Consider the following 24751-nt stretch of genomic DNA (forward strand, 5'->3'; position numbering starts at 1 on the left):
GCTTGGCTAGCTAAGACGAGGAATCTGTACTCCACTTGTTTGTCTCCTTCCACTTGGCAAATTTCATTTGGAGGTTCTATTTTTTCATATTTGATATATTGAAAAAAGCTTACTCTTCAAAATTGTCTACAAAAGCTTGCTCTTCATATTTGGATAGCTTACTCTTCGAAAAAAGGATATATTGAAAAAAACCTTCCCAATAGTATGATTTGTTTTGAACCAACATATGGATTAAAAGTAATATAATTCTAGATTTTTCTGAAGTTCATTGAAATGGAGCTATTTGTCTTCCTCATCTTTGAATGAGTGGGATGTACCCAAGCCACCAAAGCTCCAAAATTGTCTACAAATTGAATGACTGATTGGTAAAGTAGGGGAATGCCTGGTAGCAGCATTCCCTTGCAATCCCCAATTTTTTATCAAAGTCTGATCTGAATCTGACAGATAAAATTCAATTAGGATCTGAGCCGAACTTGTTGACAACCACCAGTAGCATGTGAACATGTATATATGTTGAAACACTAAACCTAATAGGTTTGAATTTGGGTCAATGGAAAATGAAGCTACTGGTGGTGTTGTTCTTCCTGGGACCTTTAAAATTGGACATGTTAAATAAATTAGTAAATCATCCATTGAGGAACCCACTAGATTTGGTTTCTTAATAATTAAACAAAGGAAATGTTCATTTGGTAGGAGCAGTAGAAGCAAATAAACTAGAGCATACTCTTCAATCTCTAAAATGACACATTGAATTCTAGTAGCCAATTACATACCTCATAATGGCATTCCCATCTCAATCTCTTTGCATGTTGTTGTCTTACTACTTATCACATTATGGCTTGCTTAGATCATGAAACAACAAAAAGTCACTTTGGATTTATGGAACAAAATTCTAGAGACCCCTTCTCTTGTAGTGTATTTAATATTGTTTATTTCCAGTTTAATTTGAATCCTACTTACATGTCACCACCTTTTATACAACAACATACTAATATAATGCTTTAAAATGCAGTCTAAATTTGTTTTTCTGCCATCCTGTGCTGAAAAGACTAAAAAGCTAATAAACTATGAGATGTCTACTAAGTGGAGGCAGTGGAAGAATGAAATTAAGTCTAGAGGTTATGATGCCGACACTTCTGTAGAAGAAATAAAGGCCTACGTTCCAGATTCCCGTGTAGATAAAGATCAATGGGGTCGTTTAGTTGATTACTGAAACTCCGACAAAGGAAAGGTATAGACTAGATCTTACTGTGTGCTTTCACTTGTTATATTTGCTTCATTTAATTTGCTTTCTTTTATTGTTGTAGAGAATTAGCAAGATAAACAAGGAAAATCGGGCAAAACTAGACGAGCCTCACTGCATGGGAACAAAATCGTTTCCAAGGTCCATTGAGGAGGAGGTGATATGTGCATTAAAGCTTTATTTTGTTCCTCTTTTTTTAATTAAAGCAATTTTGTGACAAATTTTACAAATTTATTATTTAATTGATTTCACTATGATGTTAGACCCAAGCAAATAATGGGGTGCGAAGAGGACCAGAAAAGAAGGGAAGAGTCCATTGCCCGGGAAAGCATCCCTCTTCTTCCAAAACATCTAATGCTCCATCTCAGTCTATGGATCATGACGAATTAGTTGTAGGGCTAACAGAAAAAGTTAGAGTGCTAGAGTCTTTGCTTGTAGCCCTATGGAGCAAGATGCAAAGAAGGTCCATTGAGGAGGAGGTGATATGTGCATTAAAGTTTATTTTGTTCCTCTTTTTTCAATTAAAGCAATTTTGTGAAAAATTTATTATTTAATTGATTTCACTATGATGTTAGACCCAAGCAAATGATGGGGTACAAAGAAGACCAGAAAAGAAGGGAAGAGTCCGTTGCCCGGGAAAGTATACCTCTTCTTCCAAAACATCTAATGCTCCATCTCAGTCAATGGACCATAGCGAATTAGTTGTATGGCTAACAGAAAAAGTTAGATTGCTAGAGTCTGTGATTGCACCCCTATGGAGCAAGGTGCAAAGATATGAGGGGCAGTAAACCGCTTCATCAATCTTGAGGTTAGTCGAATAAATTTAGCGGAGTTCTTGCAGTCTTAATAATTCATCTATTAACTGCTTCTTTTCGAATTGAAAAAGTTCATTCTTATGGAGATTTCAAGCTAAATTTTGTGGACAGATTATCTTTATTGACTCTTTGCTTGAAATTTGCTTGAATTTATCTCTGTAGGCATATTTCATTTAAAACTGTTTTCCTATGCTGGCGGTCATGACTGCCGGTGCAGGCCAGCTTTATACAGAATCATTCTTCAGTGGTGTTTACTGGCTGTGAAAATTGGTGGCTCTCACAACCAGGGCAGTTGTGTAAACTCTCATGAATATAAATGTCAAAGTCAAGGCAGAAGTGCTGATTGCTCTTGGGACATGCAACATGGAAGCTGTGGACTTGTTTCCTGTTCAGTACCAGCAATGGCAAATTTTAATTAGATTATAATAACTTTACATGGTTGCATTTTATCATTTTCATAAATGGGCTTTTGAAATCCTATCTTCTTTCAAAATTTGCTTGATCACTCAGCTGCTTCAGAATCTAAAGCTGGGGATGATTTTATTCTTCATATTTATTGGCAGAAATTCAGTAAAAAGTATTGATGGGGGGTAATTTTTTGCAGGTGGCAATTGTGGGTGGAAAATTTTTGCTTTATCCATTGGTTCATTGATATTTTCTCCAGTTTATTTTCATTTAAGGTAAACTCTCCGTTAAGATGCTCTTGAGCAAAACTTACCTCAGTTTTCCCACAAAAAAAAAAAAACTAAAGTTATAATATTTTTTCTGCTCATCTTGAACTCTAACATTTATGCATTTCTTTCCAGATGGTTTCTTCTTCAAAATCTCCTGCTCCTCATCTTCCCTCTCTTTTGCACATCTGTATGTGTGTGTGTGTACAGCTTGATTTCACTCTAACTCGATCCATTCATGAAACAGGCACCAAAGATTCTCAGAGGCAATTCAACTCTTGCTACCGCATTTGTTGCATTAATTTGGTGTGTTTTGTTCATCGAGCACAAGGTCTCTTTGTACTGCTCCTATCTCATGCTTTATGCTGTCATACTGCTCTCTGCAGGTTCGTATTAATATTCCTGCTTTCTTCCAGGCTTTTTTCCCTTTCGACTAGTTAGAGACTTGTTGAAGTTTGACCTGCCATAGAATTCTGTCTTGTTCGTTGACTGTAGAGTAAAGTAGACAGCAAGAAGTAGGAGAGGAAAGAAGAAAAGAGAGAAGAGAGAAAAGAGAGAAAGGCTGGTTCGAATTAGGGAAAAAAGTTAATCCCTTGATTCGGCCAGACCTATTATTATATTATTGACTTATTGAAAAAGACTTGAGTGCCCTTCTTTAAGTAAGAGGCACTCGAACTAACATAACAGTACACATCAGCACACTCAACAAGTACAAAGACTGAAATACCCCTTCACTAACACCACTAACACTCCCCCTCAAGCTGGTGAGTATATATCATATAATCCCAGCTTGTTACATATGTAGTCCACTCTCCCCCGACTCAAGCCTTTTGTAAACAAGTTTGCCCACTGGTTTCCCGTACTAACATATGCAGTTTCTATCACCCCATTCAGCACCTTCTCTCTCACAAAATGACAGTCAACTTCGATGTGCTTGGTTCTTTCATGAAACACTGGATTGGAAGAGATATGAACCGCTGCCTGATTGTCACAGTAGAGCTTCATTGGAGTACTGATGTCATATCCTATCTCCTGTAGAAGGTTCCTCAGCCACACTAGTTCACAAGCAGTATGTGCCATGGCCCTATATTCCGCTTCTGCACTGCTTCTTGCCACAACTGTTTGCTTCTTACTTTTCCATGTTACCAGGTTACCCCCCAGAAAGGTGCAATAGCCTGTGGTAGATCGTCTATCAGACATAGAACCTGCCCAATCAGCATCGGTGTATCCTTCTACTACCAGTTTTCCACCACTTCTGTACAGCAAACCACGACCAGGAGCTCCTTTCAGATACCTCACAATCCTTAGCACTGCATTCCAATGTGGGACCAAAGGTTTCTGCATGAACTGACTCACCACACTAACCGCAAATGAAATATCTGGCCGAGTAATGGTTAGATAGTTTAGTTTGCCTACAAGTCGTCGGTATCTGCCAGGCTCTTCAAACACTTCACCTATATCACTGCTCAGCCTCGTATTTGTTTCCATAGGTGTCTCAGCCGGTTTAGTACCCAACAATCCTGTTTCTTCCAGTAAATCAAGCACATATTTCCTCTGGCACAAATTAATGCCATGCTTAGATCTTGCTACCTCTATGCCCAAAAAGTATTTCAACTTGCCAAGGTCCTTTGTCTGAAAGTGTTCCTGTAGGAATGCCTTCAATCTGTCAATGCCCATTTTATCATTCCCAGTCACAACGATATCATCCACATACACCACCAATATTATTTTACCTGCCGAAGAGTCAAGACTGAAGACAGAGTGATCAACTTGGCACTGTTTCAGACCAAACTTCTTGACCACCTCACTGAACCTACCAAACCATGCTCGAGGGGACTGTTTAAGTCCATAAATAGCCTTCTTAAGTCTACATACCTTACCATCCTCCCCCTGAGCAACAAACCCAGGTGGTTGCTCCATGTAGACCTCCTCGAGCAAATCCCCATGCAAAAAGGCATTTTTGATATCGAGCTGATGGAGAGGCCAACCAGACATAGCTGCAAGAGAGATGATGACACGAACTGACCCTATCTTAGCAACCGGGGAGAACGTCTCCGTGTAGTCAATGCCATAGGTTTGGGAGTACCCTTTGGCAACCAGCCGCGCCTTCAGGCGCTCAACACGACCATCTGGCAAGTACTTAACACTATACACCCACTTACAACCGACAGCCTGCTTCCCAGGAGGAAGAGCGGTGAGATCCCAAGTGTGATTATGATGCAAAGCAGAGAGCTCTTCTTCCATAGCACGGCACCACTCTGGAGAGGTAAGGGCTTCCTGGACATCCTTAGGAACAACCACGGAGGATAACAAAGATATGAACTGGCGATGGGAAGCGGAGAGGTGGGTAAGTGAAACAAAATTGGAAATAGGGTGAAGGGTGCAAGTACGCTTACCTTTCCGTAAGGCAATAGGAAGATCTAGGTCGGAGGCTGGTGTCGAAGCTGGAGCTGGATCTGTCGACGGTGATGAAGCTGGAGGAGCTGCAGCCGGTACACGTGGGCGATGTGTATACACGTGACGGATGGGTGGACGGTCAACCAATGGTGGCACCGGAGGCAAGGACGTAGGCATGACTGGAACCAAAGGAGGTGGATCAGCCACAGGAAGAGGAAGAGGAGGTGGTGATGTGGGGGAAGCAGCAGCACCGGACCCCACGAAGAACGGAGTAGACTCAAAGAATGTAACATCAGCACATACCAAGGAACGACGAGAACTAGGATGATAACACTTGTACCCTTTCTGAGTTCGGGAATAACCAAGGAAGATACACTTCATGGAACGTGCATCTAACTTGTCAGTCCCGGGACTCAGATTATGAACGAAGCAGACACACCCAAATACCCGAGGAGAAAGCGGAAACGGAGACATGTTGGGGAATAAGACACTAAAAGGAGAACGACCATCAAGGATAGACGTGGGCATCCGATTAATTAAGAAACAAGAGGTGAGCATTGCATCGCTCCAAAAAGTTTTGGGAACATTCATGTGGTGCATGAGGGAGCGTGCCGTTTCTACAAGATGGCGGTTCTTTCTCTCAGCAACCCCATTTTGTTGCGGAGTATAGGTACATGAAGTTTGGTGTATAATGCCATGTTGGTCCAAGTATTCTCGAAAAGATGAAGACAAGTATTCACGACCATTATCAGAACGGAAAATTTTGATGTGAACACCAAATTGATTGCGGATCTCAGCATAAAATTTCTGGAAGATGGAAAATAATTCACTTCTTTCTTTCATTAAATAGAGCCACGTCATTCTTGAACAGTCATCAACAAAAATAACAAAATATCGGTATCCATTATATGACATCACTTTATAAGGACCCCAAACATCTGAATGAATTAAAGAAAAAAGACTCGACACACGGTTATCGACCCTAGAACGAAAGGGAACACGATGGTGTTTCCCAAATTGACAAGACTCACAATCTAAAACAGAAAGTTGACTCAATGAAGGGACTAAGGACTGCAACACTTTCAGCGAAGGATGACCAAATCTACAGTGCCACTGGAGAGGAGAAATGGATGACTGAAGAGCCGTTGACGTTCGTCCACCACCATCAAGATAATACAGTCCACCGGCTTCATGCCCTCCACCAATCTTCATCCCCGTCTTGAGATCCTGAAAAACACACATAGAAGGGTAAAAAGTGATGGAGCACTTAAGTGACTTGGTCAGCTTACTAACAGACATAAGATTAAATGGAAGCTTAGGTACATATAAAACAGAGGATAGGGATACAGGGTCTAGGTCAACATTACCAACACCACAGATAGATGACGTGGAGCCATTAGCAAGGGTAACAGATTGTGATGTTGAGCAATGAGTGAGAGATGAAAACACACCTGGAGTTCCCGTCATGTGATCGGAGGCTCCAGAGTCAATAATCCAGGGGTTGGGTGTGGATGCCAAACAAGCCATACCTGAGTGTGCAAAGGAAGCTGTGTTCTGCTGCGACTTGGATTGAACAAACCTCTCATACTCATCACGAGGAACACTCACCATCTCCTTGCCTGGACCATCTGAGGGAGTAGAAGGCATCGGGTCAGCTGACCGTTTCTCCTGTGTAGGGCTGAAACTGGTGTCACTAGTCATGGCATGGTTGGCCCACGTCGAGGGAGGACCATGTAAGTCATAGCAGTAGTTAATGGTATGTCCATCCAAACCACAGTGAGTACACTTCCGTGGACCCGAGCCACGTCCTCTACCACGAGCTCCCCCTGAATCTCTGCCTCCAGTACGACCACCACCACGGATATGTGTAGATCCACCACTACCACTCCTGCCAGGCTGGGTTCCTCGAGTCCCACTTCTGCCACCTCGGCCTCTTGACACTGCAAATGCTGATTTATCGGAGACATTAGAGTCCATAGATCCAATGGAAGCCCTCCGAAGACGAGCAAACACCTCCTCTAAAGATGGAAGAGCAGATCCCCCTAGTATCTGGGCTCGTACTGGTTCATACTCAGACTTCAGCCCCACCAGAAACCGTGTTACATCAAGCTGCTCTCGCTGTTGCTGTTGAACTTTGACATCTGAAGTGAGAGGATGATAGACATTTAACTCATTACGGATATTCCTCACATTGGCATAGTACTCCTCAAGGCTCTGATTTCCTTGTTGCAGATTGAAGTATTCCTGATACAGTTGATATACCCTAGTGGTATTATCCTGACCTGAATACAGTTTCTTGGCATGATCCCACACCTCTTTGGCTGTGTCAAGAAACATGAAGTTCACACTGATTTTGGGTTCCATACTGTTCCACAACCATGTAATGATCTGTGCATCTTCCTGTTCCCAGTCTTCATACTCCTGAGAATTAGCGGGGGGTTTCTCCTCTCTTATATGCTTCACTTTCTTCTTCGCCTTCAGAAAAACCTCTACAGACTTGGCCCAAGGGACATAATTCTCTCCATTCAGTTTAATGGAGGTCATTTGGACATTCAGGTAGTCAGTAGATATCATGACACTAGGTTTACTATCACTGTTATCTGCCATTGCCGAACTCCCTTAATTCTGAGCACTGAATTAGGAGCACTACACACTGCACACTACACACAGACACTTCATCGAAATCTGCACACTGATTTCAACAGCTGAGAACTGCAACACCACAAACCCTACTCACCGAAGTCTGTACACTGATTTCAGCAGTATTAAATGTTGAAAACTACAACACCACAACCCCTACTCACCGAGGTCTACACACTGATTTCAGCGATATCAAAAGCTGAAAACCACACTTGTAACACCACCAACATTAATCCACAACTATAGGAAGCTTCACCATTAAGTAGACACTATTGCCATTCGAATCACACACAAACCAGAATAAACCCTAGCATACTGCAATCTGAGAACCCATCATGCGAACTGTACTACACCTCTCATGTATTCCATAACAAAAAAAAAAATATATAAAAAAAAACTTTACCTCATCGCCTGAAGGCCAACCATACGAAGGGCTGAGACACCACTGCACCACACGTACCAGCCCTAACTAGGGCTTAGAAACCACAGCAACCAATCACCAACGACACAATCGGAGGCATAGAGACCTCCTAGGGAAGAGGGCGATCACTCCTTTTCAGCCCTTTTCCCAGTCTCCAACTCACAACTGAGAACCCCAAGTGAAACCCTAATTCGAATGCGCAGAAGGCAGAATTCTAGCAAGTCTGATTTGGTGAACCTAGCTCTGATACCATGTTGAAGTTTGACCTGCCATAGAATTCTGTCTTGTTCGTTGACTGTAGAGTAAAGTAGACAGCAAGAAGTAGGAGAGGAAAGAAGAAAAGAGAGAAGAGAGAAAAGAGAGAAAGGCTGGTTCGAATTAGGGAAAAAAGTTAATCCCTTGATTCGGCCAGACCTATTATTATATTATTGACTTATTGAAAAAGACTTGAGTGCCCTTCTTTAAGTAAGAGGCACTCGAACTAACATAACAGTACACATCAGCACACTCAACAAGTACAAAGACTGAAATACCCCTTCACTAACACCACTAACAAGACTCATTTTAAGAAAATGTTGCAAGGAAAATGTCAGCTTTCCCTTCTGTCTATTTTGCCATTTCCAGTCGTTCTCGAGATGGAAGTCTACTTGTGCCAATGACTAATACAAAGCTGGAATTTGTAGGCTGAAATTTTCAAATACATTTGTAATTTTTTACTTTTACAAGGTGCGGCTTTAGGTCATGTTTTATATAGATGGATCTAATGGTTTATCAAAAATAGGCATGTGAAAAGGCTTATGGTTGACATAATTTGTAAAGCCTGGTGATTCTGAGGATTAAATTTGAGCAGATGACATCTTTTTTTTGTCCACATATGGTGCCAAATTTAATAATTGAAAAACTATTATTAAATAGAAAACTTCAGAGGAATGAATAATGGAAAAAGAAAAAGAAATATGAAGAATGAGGGGTGGTATTCTGACCCTTGTCTCTGCACTTTTATCTAAATGAAATAGATTAATGTTGAAAATATTAGTTTATCCGGTTAACTTGATGAAAATGACGTATAAATGTTTCCACTGCCTTTCTTCTTTCATCAAAAGACAAATTATGTATAGCATTCTTGATTGTATTGTCTTCTGAAAGAAGTTTTACAAACATACCTTAATATTTGAGGTTTGGATATTAAATAATCATGTGAAATATTTATTCCAGTGTACTGCATTGATCCTAACAATCATGCCACTCCTGCTTTCTGTAACAGTTTTTTGGTGGCTTCATTTCGCGGCCCTGTGTGGAAAAAAGGAGTTACTTGATTGTGAATGGAGTGTGAGGATGGATCTGACTTGTCCAATCTCAACCTGGTGGTGGATTCAATTAAATTCTTCCTGTGTATGAAAATTGTCCTAATACCTCGAATTCAGGGAAAAGATTTTCTGACACAATTGGAAATGTTTCATTTCCGCCATGGCATGCTAATATTGCATCTTCTTGCTGCTTTCATGTTCTTTCCATCACTTGTGGCTTGTTTACAGGTATGAATTTCTCTTTCTTTGTCTAAAAGGAAAGACTATAGTAATGATAATCCAAGCAAAGTACTTGCCTGCATGGTTAAGGACATTATGGATTACCATGAAACAAAGAAAATCTAGTGGACTTTAAAATTGGGGATATAAAATTGTTTATATTAGAACAGTGGCATCCTTGGGGAATGTAAAATACCAGTACTTATATCATATGATGTTTATTTTTCTTAGAATAAACTTACATTTTAATTGGTGATGAATGACTCGGACATGCCTATTGAAACCAATATGCCGTTGTAATTTTTACTTGGCAGCTCGTTGGGGAACCCTGGACCTTCTGGAATTGGGGGTGTCTTTAAAGTTGAGAGAGGAAGAATCCTAGATATGTATTATGGCCCAATAGGTGTTGGGGGATTCGCATAGAGCAGAAGTACTTGCCCTCCTCTAGGGGCTCAGATTGGCTAAGCAATTGGGTATGCAACAGCTAGAAGTGGAGGGAGACTCAAAGTTAGTAGCACGTTGGTTGCAAACAAATAGTTTGGGAACTTGGCCTCTAAGAGAAGCTGTAAGGGAAGTTCTGAGCCTTACAAGGGAGCTGGTATGGTTGTTAATTGGATTAGGAGGTCAGCGAATGCTTTAGCTGACTTACTAGCCAAAGCAGGGGTGAACAGAGACTCTTTGTTTTAGGCTGTATTGTAATTTAAATTAACGTTCAGGGGGTCACCTTTTCCTTCTGTAGGTGACACTTGTAATTCTGTTGTTCTAGTTAATGAAAGTTACCGTTTCCTATAAAAAATCAATTACATTTAGTAACTCATAACCCCCCTCTCCCCCCCAAAAAAAAATTCTTGGAGTCTCTAGAGTGGGGTTAATAAACCATAATCAATTTTATCCTCTCTGCTTTCTTCACTTTTCTAGATTCTTCTAGTGCCATGTTGCTATGTGCTTTTGACGGAATCACACAGCCTCTGGATAGTCCTTTACATTAATTAACTTCATACCCTTAACCTTCCTTGTTCATGCAGAGAATTGGGATGGGTGAAAGCTTTCCATGGTTCATAGACTCTGCTCTTTGCATTGGTGTCATTCTACATGGGCTTTGTGGCTCAAAGCCTGGAGTGAACTCCCTTTCATTCCCATTCCTTCATTTGTTTGGTCCGGACATTGGTCTGAGCTTTGTGTATCTGCTCGCTGGGTATTATTGCTACATTTCTGGCCTTGAGTTGGCTCCTTACAGAGCATTTTATGCCATGGCTGCTGTTGGTGTGATTCTTTTTGCTTTGAGGGTCATTGAGAGGAAGGGCTTTTCCTCAGATAGCTATTTTGGCAACCGAAAGCACTCTCACAAACATTGAGGAAGCTTTCCTTCAGATAGCTATGCACACTGAAGAACAGAAGTGGGTAAACATTCTCTTGTACATGTTTTTGTCAAGTTATTTGCTGATACAGTAACGGGAACAATGGACATGGCCTGGTTTCCAGCGGTTTTGCGGCTCAGATTTGTCCTTGACACAATTTAGATTTTAGACTCTTGTTTATTGATGAGGGAAATGGGAAGCAGAAAAGCTGTTTAATTGTTTTAATCAGTTTGGTGAATCTCTATAACAATTGCCGAACAAATTAATCAAATGTTGTATAAAGTACTAAATGCTGAGCAGCTGGACTTTTGATTGATTCCTTAAAGCTCATTTGACCTTGATTCATCTGAACTTGCCCATTGGCACTGGATCATGGATGGTTTACTGGCTGGAACAAGGTGGATCTAGCTAGTGCAACAATGTAGCCTAAAACTAAAAGCTACGGAAGAAGTTCGTGGACCTGCCTGTTCCTCTGATACTCTCTTGTTATCATCTTGGTATACTCTCTTGTTATACATTAATATACGATGCTTGATGTGAGGATTACCTGTGACTGAGAATTGAGATTCCTTTGGGTAAAAGTAGTACAAATCAATGCAACTTGGACCTTCCAGAACAAATTAGGTGTTTTAGATCATCTGTTATTTTTTTATTATGATAAATGTTGGACTCATGCAATGCAATGGTTGATCCTTGCAATGGTGAAGGTGGGAATCAGTCTCATGTCGCCCCCAACAACCAATTACCGATCAGAGACCATACCAACTGAGCCGGTTAGCACCTTCTACCCGAGGAAGCTGATTGAAGATATAGTTCTGTTCCTGATAAAAATGGTTCAAAAACTTAGATGATAACCTAAAAGGCAGCTCGGGCGGCATGTTGAATACTTGAATGGTTTAACCAGGTAGTTTGCTGGGTGAAGACGTAAAGTGATGTTCAAACTTCAAACCATTCAAAACGTGGAACCCGAGTTCAACCGTAGTTTTAAAAACAATGCCTCGTAATGGTTTCTCATTCCAGAATACCAAATACATGTACAACGCTCACCATGCCCCAAATACATCTAATGACATTTTTTCGTTGATATGCATATACAGAGATGGTGGCATGGTGTCTAATAGACCCCAAACACTTTCGTGCTTTTTAAATCAAGAAGACAAGAACCATGTTTTTAATGCAGCAGAAGCCACCAAAACCATTTTCTAGGCTCCATGAAGTTGAGCAGAGATGCCATGCTTTAAATCCGAGATGCAAAGTTAATTGATTATTAAATTATGCTTCAAATCAAATTAGTAAAAGACATTTTTAGAGGCATGATGATCTTGAATGGACAACAAGGTCTCAGATCTCTTACATAATCTATTCTAATATTTTAGTTATAGCGCATTTCAGCATAAGCCTCGACCTTGATGTAAATATATTGCCGCTCATTATGTGGTTCTGGTTCATCGAGCTCAGACCCGAGACGGAAAAAAAAATTTCTCAACCCTTTCAAGTAGGGGTTTGGGCAATTTTTGCAAATCGAATTGGTACAAGTTAATTGCTCTGCTGGTTTTGGTTTTTGACTGGTTCGGTTCTTTGGTTTTTTGGTTTTTTTTATTTATAATTATATATTATATAAATATATGTATAAGATTATATTATGAATAATAAATGATATATAATATATTATAAATATTATAAAAATATATAACATATATAATATATTTATAAATAAATTATTATAAATATAATATATAAAAAATATGTAACATTAAAAATATATATAATATACATATAAATATATATATATCGGTCAGTTCGATTAACCACCAGTTTGTAGGTTAATCAAAAACCAAACCGATTCTTTGATTTTTCAAAAATACCACCACATTTTCTGATTCAGTTTTCTCGGTTTGGTTCGGTTTTTCATGGACACCCCTACTTTCAAGACTAACATAATAAGAAAATCAAATGACGCATAAAATATGTATTTTATAGAAAAAAAAAGGTTAAAACTACAGTCGGAAGGTGTCAGACATCCCTCTGCCTGAAAGTTGCCTGAAAGTTTTGAAATAACTATTTCAATTTCTACAGTGAATAGATGAAAAAGAGCCTAACCTAGGGTATAGGCCTAGAATGCACTTATAGGAAAGAATGGTTTACAGCCCCTTGTCTGGACCTAGTTAGCATTTTCAGAATAGCTTGAGAAAGGACTTCCAATCGATAGTTAATAAACAACAAAAAACAAAAAAAGAATGACCAAAATTAGATTTCATCTTAAAACTTAGTAAGCAAATAGATGTGAACACTATTGCAACCAGGATAAAAATCTAAGCTCTCTTGGTTTCCATTTTCCCACATAAAATTGCAACAATCACTCGGAACATATTTTAAAATCGTTAGATAACCATCCAAACATTCTATAAATTGTGGCTCATATGTTACTTGGAAGGATGATCCAATTTTGTAGCACATTACATGAATAGCTGATGATGCCTGTGGATCATGTGCTTATGATTTTCACTCGGGAGGCCACTACAGTAACAACTACCTAGGCATACAACAGTATCTACATGAACATACCAAAGTACCAAACTAATACTTCCCTTGAGCTAAGGTCCCAGTCCTATTCAAGTATTCATTTCAATTCTTTGGAATCTTCAACCACTGAGAAAATGAGTTTCAAATTGACGAGTATGCATTTTCTTCTTTGTTTAGCAGTAAACAAAAAAATGGATTTACAAGTACGCAATTCCACTTTTCAATGTTGTAGTGTAAACCAAAAGAAAGCACACAAAAGGGATATAAAGAGCATTTCATACTTCATTAACACAAACCAGTTAGCTATTAGTAGTGCCTCAAAATCAACATGCAACAAAACCTCAGGATGTAAGGGGCTATGAAGTTATCAATCGAAAGACAAAATCACCTCACTTTCCATTTCTTTCTTGGAGCTACATTCTGGTCTGGACCAAATGTGTACTAATAATAGGAGTCTCAGACATGTAGGGGTGCACACTTAATTTGGAAGTTTGTCTCTTCTGACAGTCATAAATTTTATGAGCTTGTGCATCCAACCTTTACCTTCCTGCAAATCTTGCCTTGACTTTTTATGGCAGAATTCAGAATTAACTGCCAAGGCAAAGACAAATTCAAATCTCTGCTGCTACAATATCATTCTTCAGTGGTGTTTACTTGCTTTGAAATCGGCGGCTCTCACAACCAGGGCAGTTGTGTAAACTCTCATGAATATAAATGTCACAGTCAAGGCAGAAATGCTGATTGCACTTGGAGCATGCAACATGAAAGCTGGACTTGTTTCCTGCGTTCAGGACCAGCAATGACAAGTGAGGAGCAAGAATGGCAAGAAAACACTACAGATAATTAAACAAGTGGATTCAAAATTATATAGTGGCCATTGGCAACTAGAATTAGGATAGAAAATATCAAATGATGTTACAACATTACTGTGTGAATCACAATTAAAAAAACAATATCCTAGAATTATAGTCATGTATCACTGCAATCTGAAGCTTCTAAATCATCACTCACCAGGAGCAAGAAAAGTCTGCCGGCAACCAAAGCAAGTTTTTGGCAATCTGTGATGTGGGTTATTCACTAGTGAAGAAGAGACCTCAACAAATGGTGTTATTGGGAAAAGATGATGGTACGACCTTGCCAAATGGGGAGAAGAAACGAGCGTCAACCCACAGATCTGGCATTCGATAGGCAGCTCACACACACGTGCTTTGCATCTTGGACATGTGTAGCCACCACCAACCTTAGCTTCCTTGTGACAGGAACAAATGGAGACAACACCCTCTGCTGCTCTTTGAGGGAAGCCCATTTTGATTAAATTGGCTATAGCAAACTCTGCTATTGCTGGGGGTGGGGGGGCATGCTCTAGCAATAACTCCTTAAAATGAGACTGCAGAGAAGAGCAAAAATAAACACACATTCAAAAAATATTTCAAAAGATAAGGTATCTATATGTAGGTAGTTGGCTCACCTCATCCAATGCTACAGTATATGATCCTCCAGTTTCTTGGCAGAGATGTTTACATATATAGATTTCAGCTGAGAGACCAACAACTGAACACCTTATTTTGGATTTCTTGCATTTCTGAATAGTCTCCATTATATCTCCTGGGTCACAGGTACTGAGAGCAGAATATAAGATTAAGACTTCACGGTGACCGTATGACGGAATTTGGTTCAGATAGCCGTGAACGAGATCTAAAGCATTCTGTAGGGAGGAATCACCTGAGCATTCCAGCTTACCCATCAATGCCTTTATATGGGAATCGGGACTGCCACCTAGATCTGTTAAGCATTGGGCAACCCCATCTTTGATAGTTACAAGGCCAATATGACTAAGTGGATTCTGGTCAAAGAACTCTCTAATGAAAGCCTCCACATGTTTTGCAACTACAGCCATTCTACTTGGTCGGAAATCCATCTCCGAAGCTGCCTGCTCATGGTCAATAAAACCTAGATTCATTACAAGTAAGACGAAATAGGAAAAAGAAAGAAAAGAAAGTGAACCTTTCAAAAATAAAGAACCTTGATTCAGGTATTAGATTATAACTTTACAAGGTTCCAATTTATCATTTTCATAAATGGGTTTTGAAAGTCATGTGGGAGAATCACTTCATTACACTTCCAATTAAATATATATGTTCTTAAGTGTTTGAACAGTTCATCGTCAAAGAAAGGGCTCACCAAGCTGACATCAGAAATAGATTTATTTCTTGAAATCCTATGATGATTTGGAAATTGGAAATAGAGGAAATGTGTTGGGGCTGTATTGGGTCCCATTGGAATTGGAAATTCCACTACAGATGAACTGAAGGCAATGGTATATGGGATATGGGATACAAAAAGATAAGGAGATGGGGATGGAAAGGCTGGTTGTGGAAGGGGATTCCAAAGTTACCATCAGTTGGGCTAAAACAACATGACAGCACACCCTGGATATTCAGAAATGACATCAAGAAGATTAGAAGTCTTTCCAAGGACATGCAGCTTTCAATTCAGTGGACCCATAGAGTAGCAAATGGATTTGCAGACCAGCTAGCCAAACAAGGGGTGAACAGGGATCTCTTTTTCTGGGCTCAACTGTAAGAGTAAAAATCAATTTAATAGTGGATACATTACATTGTAGTGGGGTAGCCGAGGCTACTCATAAACTGTAACCCCTGTAATTTCTTTTTACTGATTAAAAAAAGTCCTATGATGATTTTTTTTTTGCCAAATTCCAGATAAGATAACTTCCATTCAAACAGTTCGGTTAATATTGACAACTGAAGCTTAAGGACAAAAGGTTTTCAATAATAAGCAAGATGCCATGCCAGGGCTTAAAAGCTATTTTATATATTTCACATATAAGGCACTGTTTGGATAGACTTCTACTTTTCTACTTTTAATAGTACCAAAGTACGAAGTACATAAAATGCTTTTACTTTGGTATTTTTGCTTTGAAAACCATTTGGGTAAAAAATTTTGTGAAGTATGCTTTCGGAAACAAAAGAACTATTTCCTGTTTGGTAAAAGCACGTCCGTTCATGCTTCTGATGACGGTTTCCAGTGGTTTGGTGGCTGAGACCGGCGACAGCAGTCTAACTCCAGTAGCAGCGAGCAGAGGTAGGGCCAAGAGTTGTACCGGAGGGTGGTCACATGTGACCACCCGTTCGCACAAAAACGGAAGTACTATTTCGCCAAAAGCACGAAGTATAAAAAGCCGACTTCGTGCTTTTGGGGGTTTTCGTACTTAGAAGTATGAAAGTAGAAGTACAAAGTATACAATACAAACACTATATCGTACTTTCAAAAGTATGAATGTACTTTATAAAAGTCTATCCAAACAGGGCCTAAAACATTCTTGTAGTCACTTCATTTAAAGATGACAACTTGAACATTCAAACTACATAAAGAATTTGAATGAAATGATATCAGCATATGATTTCCTCACAATGCATAAATGATGGATGCAATTATTAATCCATGCATCCATTATTGAGGTGAGCCCAATTAGTATTTTACAAGATAGACATAGACTTAGAAGTGATGTTCAATGTTCAACCAACAATAACCTGTAGGAAAAGGTTTTACTGCTCAACTACTAAGCTATTGATATTGATCAGATAGGTCCTTTCATTCTTAAGCGCTTGTACAACTTTAGCATTGTGATATGGTAGATGGTCATGGAAGTATGACAATTGATCAGATTAAAGCCTCCATGAAGCTTAGGTACTATTGATTAATGATCATATCTGTTGAGCTAAAAAGACAAATTACAGATGAGAGGGAAAAAAAGATACAACGGAATAAATACATCTCTACCTGATCTGCCTCCACATCAAGTTACCAATCGAAGTAGATTATGTCTTATAAATTGAATTGCAAAGGAAATGGGTAAAGTGTAGATGGACAAGGATCGGACATGGGTTAATCTGGCTTTAGATTACACTAAAGAACCCGATGTAGCGTGTAGGGGTATGACAAGATCATCATATTACACCTGAAAGAACTAAATTTCCCTCGTGTTGCAGAACCAGAGGCATACTACAGGAAAATTCCTATGACTTCCCTATATGAACTCGTGCTTTCCTTTTCTTGCCTACATGCTATATTCAGCTCATTCTTGTCATGTTCATAGCAATTAAGTCTGGTTTTCACGTTAGCTGAGTATTGGCCCTTCAACCTAAAATGCTTCTTTATAAGTCTTTTTTTCTTCCTGTTACTAAGTACTATGAATAAAGTCCTAGTTCTGTGACTCTGTCAACCTTCAAGTGCTCTTGAAAAAAACAAAAGAAATTTGCAGTGTAATTTTAAAAGTTCAAGAATAAAGTCCTAGTTTATTTGCTCTTTACTCTATAGATGACCTCTCTCAAGGTTGGCAAATGGTGACAGGTTCCTCAATTACTAGGACTGTGGTTTGTATGCAATGGGAACTGCCTAGCAATGATCTAATTAAGCTAAACTTTGATGGTAATTGCATTAGAAATCCAAGATCTTCCAGGTAGATGGAGATTTTAGAAAAGAGGATGGCAACATACTAGTGACATATTCAGGTCCAGCTGGTTATGGAAATTCCTTGAGGGCTGAATAATAGCTATTTTACAAAGTTTAAGACTGGCAAGGTCAATAAACTTCAGGAAGCTAGTGATAGAGGGAAATTCAAAAGTAGTGGTGAGCTGGATGGAGAATAACAGCTGGCAATATGGCAATATAGGCATGCTATGAGATAAGTTAGTTGTCTAGTAATGGAAATAGAGGTAATAATCCATTGGGTTTGAAGAACAGAAAATGCTTTAGACAATAGATTGGAAAAGAAAGGAGTGAATACAGAACTTTTTTTTGCTGGGAGGGGGCTTGTTTGATGTGTATTGTACTATTGTTAAAGAGGGATAGGTGGAGTTTGTTCAGTTTATGCTGTGAGATGTTTTGGCATATTAAAAATATATCATTCTCTCTATGAATTAACAAAGAATGACAGTTATTACCAATAAAAAAACTACAAAACAATTTATGGCTAATCAAACTCGTGGCAACTAACTTCCAACCTACTAACAATAGTCCACCAAAAACCAGATTGCAGATAAGAATTCTAATAGTAGAAAGAGCAAAGAAGATATAGATGAATCAAGAGATTACCCTGGAGAGATCAATGACAATATAGAGGTATCGAATGAGGCCTTTCTGAATTCTGGAAGTGGTAGCAGAAGAGAAGAGGGAGCGGATGCGGCGGCGGTACTGAGCATGATGGAGGACCTTGTTATCAATGGCATGAAGGATGCCAGACTCATCTTCTTGCAAGTTCTCCCATGATCTCTCGTCAGCATAAGCTCTCTCCCATGCAGCCATACCTCTTCCATTTCCCTCCTCATCCTCCTCATCTTCTTCTTCACCTTCACCAGTCAATTGTCTCTCCTCACCATTAGTGGTGTTCTTGGGTTCATATCTACTTCCAGTACCAAAGTTGCTCATTGCTTCTTTTACTTCTAATAATAACAATTTAAGAAGCTTTTTTAGGCTACTCTCTGATATGAAAGAATTTCTACAAACAGAAATATGCTGATGATGTATGGTTAGGGTTCCAAGTTATACTAATGAAAACATTCCATCAATAAACTGTTAAGTTTCCATAGCAACCATGAAGAAGAAGAAACCCAATCCTCTATGCTTTATTAACAAATATTCTGTTACTGATGATCAATAAAAAAAAAAAGAAGAAACCCAATTGTTGACATGATTTGTTCTCCTTTTGGGATGTCAGGAATAATATTAAGAATGGGGATATAAGCTGGAAAAGCATGGGAATGCTGCCATATTACAAGCAATTTTTCTCCTATAGCACCTGTAACTATGACTTGAGATTACCCTATTTTCTAATGTTGTTCATTCATTCATTGCAATAAATCTTTTTAAAAGGGAATGAAAGTTATAAAATCATTATTTTTTATGTGAGAAATAAGAATTTCAGACCCTAACATAGACTTGTTCGGGCTTGCCTCAAGGGGTGTGGTCGGGGGTCCGGGGGCAGAGACCCTGGCCTAGCCGTTAGACTCAAAAAAAAAAGAAGCAAAAAGCGCAAAATTTTAAAAAGGCGCATGCCTGGGCTGAGGCGTAAGGCGCACCAGGCGTGCGCCTTTTGAAAGGGGTGTGCCTAGGACCTGGGCGAGGTGCACACCCCAAAATGCGCCTCGCCTTTGCACCTAGGTGTGCCTTTTAAATCACTAGACCTACCCTGACCCATCCATACTGACCCTTACCCACCGGTCCCACCCTCACCTATAAATGCAGAAACGGGTCGGGTCAAACCGTATACCCAAAAAAATCTTTTAGAGGACTATCTCTCTCAAGACTGCTACATGACAGAAACGGGCTGGATAAACCCATATACCTGAAAACCATTTTTTAAGAGAATCATCTCTCTCACAACTGCCACGTGAAAAAAAATGGGTTGGGTCAACCCATATATCTGTAAAAACCAATTTAAGAGAAATGCCTCGCTCTTGAGACCGACACATGACAAATAAAGGTTGGGTCAACCCGTTACTCAAAAATCAATTTTAAGATAATCATCTCGATCTCATGACTGTCACGTGACAAATACGGGTAGGGTCAACCTCTATGTCCAAAAATTGTAAAAAACGCATAAAAATAAAAGAAAAAATACAAAAATGCAGAAACTTTGCAAATGAATTGCAGAAAATGCAAAAATGTTGCAAAAAAATACAGAAATTGCAGAAAATTATACAAATTGCAGAAAAAATAACAGAAAATGCAGAAACTTTGCAAAAAAACAATACAGAAATTTTGCAGAAAATAGCAGAAAATGCATTCAAATACCAGAAAAATTGCAGAAAATTCAGAAATTACAGAAATTGGATACCACACTTGTTGGTCTGGAACAGATGGGCCAAAGGAGACACTCTCAAGAGACTGAATAAGGTCTAAAGCAAGTGAACCTTCACATTCCCTTAGCCTCATTTCAGTCTCAAATCCCATTAAGTCCCAGACTCCAAGGAGTAGATACAGCAACACAGTGAGATTTTTTGGTTTTTGTTGTGATAACTGAGAAAGGGAATAAGGATAGATTTTGGTCTCAAATCCCTTAGCCTCCATTTCCTATGCATCACGGGTTACACTCTTTAGGCTTCATTCTTTCCACTACCATTGATTCCAGGTGATTTCTGATTCAGTTGAAGATCTGAAGTGATTTGATCATTTTCCCTTTTTTGATTCCCATAATCCCATCCCCATGTAGAGTATGATCATTGGTTTGGAAACTGAACATGGAATTCTTCGTATAAAAGTAAGCCCTCATTTTCAAACTAGTGTTTCTGATATAGTTATTTATACGTTGTTATGTTGATTTTCTATTGCCAAAGGTCTAATATCCTTAATGTAGAGGTTTTTAAGTTTGATATATGTATATTTTTCCTAGCAGATGCATTTGGTAGGCAAGGTTGCAAAAGAAACACTGTAAACTAAACATTCATATCATTCTTTTCTTGCATGGATATTGTCTAAATTAACTTACTTCATCAACTAACCAACAACACCAAGGCACCAAATAGTCATTGCATCGTCTGCATAGGCCAAAACAACTAGTCATTGCCTCATCACATTGACACTGCATGAAACTCTCTTGGGAGTTGGAAGTTCATATTGTCTTATTTCTCCCTGTTGTTCTATACAACTCAAAGTTCTTTTTTTGTTTTTTTATGAAATTACTATATATACACATACAGAGGCTCCTATCCATGTTAAGAACTTCTATTTTATTAAGTTTCATGCTTGACAAACCTTGTCAGGTGACATAGATGTTAGCTAATCTCCATAAGCCCCCCTTTAGAAGTTCACTCAACATCTCAACCAAATGGCATTCTATCAGTCAACTTTCATGTTCAGCCTAAACTCGAAGATGCTAAAGCCTAAATTGATGCTTTGAATGTGAAGTCAGCACCTAGAAAGGGGTTCTAGGTGCAACTCTGGTTAGATTTCCAACTAGCCTCAAAGGGACAAACATAATACCTTGTGACTATATCTTTCAAGTAATAACTTACAAATAATTGATGAACCAGGACTTTCCAAAGAGCAACCAATTTTTCTTTATTGGAAATAAAAAAAATATATTATAGGAAAAGAAAGAAAAAGGAAGTATAGCCTCTTGCTGACAAGAAGCTGGAGGACCTTTATTACCAATGGTGGAAATTTCATTAATTAAAAACATGAGTTATTCCTCAAAATAAAAAAAAAAAAGAAAAAGGAAGGAAGACTTTCAGCCAACAAACTAGCAAAACCTTGAAACCCATCTAAACAAGATATTCACTTTGGAAGCTCTCTCTAATGTAATCACTGATCATATAAGCACAAGAGTCACCCAAGCTATCTAGATGTCCACCCAATAATAGTCAAGCACTTACCTCCACCACAACTTAACCATAACCTGTGGAGTGTGGAGTGTATTAGCAGGAGACATTGGAGTAAGGTCAACTTCTTGGCTCTATGTGCTGGGTTCTGTCCATACTGTTAGAAGGACTTGTGCTTTGTACCATCCTGTATTAACTTAAAGTCTGTATATTGGCGCACAATGGTTGCCAAGGTGTAACGGAGAGGTTGAGAGAAGCCTAGATGATGAAATTTGACAAAAGCAACTCAGAACTCCCAAACTATTTTCCTAGTCAGAATAGCGTCCACAATGTAACAGAGTTAGCAAACGTCAATAATTTCACTAAATAACAATGCCTCTCACCTAATAAATAATACTACATTATCGAATCTGTAAGTAAATAGAAATTCAGATCATCAATTTCCCAAATCATTAATCATCACCAGGAAGCAGCACCGAATATGCATATTCTTGATCATACATATAAAAAATTTGGAGACAGGAATTTTGTTTCTCTGTTTATCAAAAGGGTAAAGGATTGAAAACTAGCATAAGTAGAAAAAGTAATGAAACCGCATACCTCTTAATTCTTGTAATGAAGGAAATATTTATCCAAGCGTAGCAAAAATTAAAACCTACAAAATTCACATTCTAGATCAGAAAAGAAACATGAAACATCTAACTGGAGAATTCCTGGTTCGGAGCTTTTAATTACCTAAATATCACAAAAATAATACAGGGTCTTTGCCGATAAAAAGAACAATAGTAGAGGTCTGCACTGTTTTTTTTTTCTGAAGAGAAAGGTAATCGAGGGGGAGGAAGAAGACGAAGAAGAGAGGAGGAAAAATAATGGCGGAGAAACCTCCGACCCTGAGAATGGTAGAGAAACCTTCGACCCTGAGAATGGTGAAGAATGGCAGAGAATGGCAGGAAGAAACCCTCGACCTGAACTTTCGAACCCTGAACAGACCCTTACTGTTACTGAAACCCTCGACCCATGGTACCCTCCACTTTAGTACCTTAAATTTTGGGTAGTGTCAAGTTAGTACTTTGAACTTCAAATGTGTCATAGCAGTACCCAAATTTTCAAAAATGTTAAGTTGGTCCCTGCCATTAATCCACCGTCAATTATCTGATGTGCAATTTCTTAAAAATTTTGAAAATGTCAAAACTAGACACTGACTGAACCCAGCGCCAGATGCAGCTCCTTCTTCCCTGATCTCTTCTCAATCTCTCGTTCTCTCATCTCACCATTGTTAAGTGATTAAGATGGGGGAGTGGCCGACGAAGTTGGTGGAACAACGTCGCATCCTCTGTGGGCAGAATCTACATACCAAAACATGCCTGAATACTTTCATAAGCTGCAAAAGATATAGTCATACAACAAGATATCTACCTAAGAAGATAACCACACACTGTCAGAGACTTCGCTCGGTGGAGATCGACAAGAAGAAGATCGCTTAGCTTCATAGCGATGCTGTGAAATCCTCTCTGGAGCCCAAAATCCAACACAGCCTCGACCAGGCTTGTTAGCCTGTACAGATGGAAGAACACCACAGGCCCAAAGTATTCGAAATATTGAAGACAAGGAGGATAGAGATGTATCCCCTTGGCGAGTGGTTGGCAGTCTCTCACAATCAGCCTTCTAAGCCGCAAGCGTGGGTGAGAAATTTTGATGTGATCCAAATATCGGCACTCCACTCAGAGTTTCAAGAAGCAGACAGTTGTTTACCAGATTCTCGATCACTTCCTTAGTTGCTTCTGTAATCCGAGTCGCGCGAGTGATACGTTCTTTAGAGCAGGAAATCCATGGAAACTGGGGGAACCCAAATTGCAGAAGCTCAAGCTCAACACCCGTAGAGATTTGGAGCCCGTTGCATGGACGGAACCACACAGATAGAAGAGTCTTTCGTTGAAAGGATCGAAGTCAAGCCGATGGAAAGCTCCAACCGAGAAGTCAAAGTGGAGCTCCTCGATGTTCTTTCGCAAGCAGAGGCTGATCCACTCATTTTCGAAGTCACAATACCTGGTTCTGTAAGACTGTAACCAAATCAGACGTCTAGCCTAGAGATCTTTGGGCTCTGCAGGCATTGTAGCGTGTGGTGGACCGACTCCACGAAGATGTCTCTTCTTACTTTTCTCACCGTTTCTGAAGATTCTCTCCATTTCTCACAATCTCTTCTTCCTCCATCACCTTTCTGGCCCTCCATCTTCTATGCACGATTCCCCTGTTTTCCCGTATCTCTCCACCATGCTTCCTCCTGTAATAAATGAGAAAAGAGAGTACCGCTCCCGTTGCTGAATGAAATTCCCAGTGGTACCACCTTAAGACGTCAGATAAATCACATCGTCACCCATCTCATTTTCATTTAAACAAAGAAAAATTTCGTGGAATCCTTGACAGCATACATTACTGATGCACCAATTCTCAAGTCACGGGTAATCTCAATTCTCAGGTCATGATTAGGAATACTGGGTTTGAGTCATTTTTCTTTCCCGGGAACTAATTGAATTGATACCAATCATAAGAAAATTGATGAAGGCCATTTTTGTCTTTTTACATTATGATTAATGTTCCTTAACAGTTTTGACATTTCTTGAAATTTTGGATAATGCAACTACACGTTTGAAAGTTTGGGTATTAACTTAACAGTACCCCAAAGTTTAGGGTACTAAAGTAGAAGTTTTACTTGATAATATAATTTGATAGTTTCAAACTTTCAATTGGTTTTATGGTTTATTGGACGTGTCCATATAAGTGTCAATTATATCGGACCAAAAAATTTGGACGGGTCCAA

At 39.2% G+C, this 24751-nt stretch overlaps 1 protein-coding gene and 1 long non-coding RNA gene across 3 annotated transcripts in view; one reads left to right on the top strand and one right to left on the bottom strand.

The window, feature by feature from the left end:
* Positions 1-11715, top strand: part of LOC104597478 (uncharacterized) — a 37861-nt gene extending 26146 nt beyond the window's left edge. For both annotated transcript variants that reach the window (XR_016078377.1, XR_016078378.1), the window contains 8 exons: positions 1013-1231; positions 1308-1400; positions 1507-1722; positions 1819-2051; positions 2663-2738; positions 2977-3115; positions 9452-9722; positions 10739-11715. This is a non-coding gene — a long non-coding RNA (uncharacterized LOC104597478). The remainder of the gene's footprint in view (positions 1-1012; positions 1232-1307; positions 1401-1506; positions 1723-1818; positions 2052-2662; positions 2739-2976; positions 3116-9451; positions 9723-10738) is intronic.
* Positions 11716-13793: 2078 nt separating this feature from the next.
* Positions 13794-24372, bottom strand: GTF2H2 (general transcription factor II H2). Its single transcript, XM_088891845.1, is given in 8 exon segments — positions 13794-14259; positions 14262-14375; positions 14606-14981; positions 15063-15524; positions 18710-19056; positions 22534-22588; positions 22669-23279; positions 23350-24372. Coding segments are annotated over 5 exon segments (1317 nt in total). The 5' UTR covers positions 19043-19056; positions 22534-22588; positions 22669-23279; positions 23350-24372; the 3' UTR covers positions 13794-14227.
* Positions 24373-24751: the final 379 nt, after the last annotated feature.

This window comes from Nelumbo nucifera, chromosome 7 (genome assembly GCF_055504915.1).
Source record: "Nelumbo nucifera cultivar China Antique chromosome 7, China Antique-T2T, whole genome shotgun sequence".
Taxonomy (NCBI): Eukaryota; Viridiplantae; Streptophyta; class Magnoliopsida; order Proteales; family Nelumbonaceae; genus Nelumbo; species Nelumbo nucifera.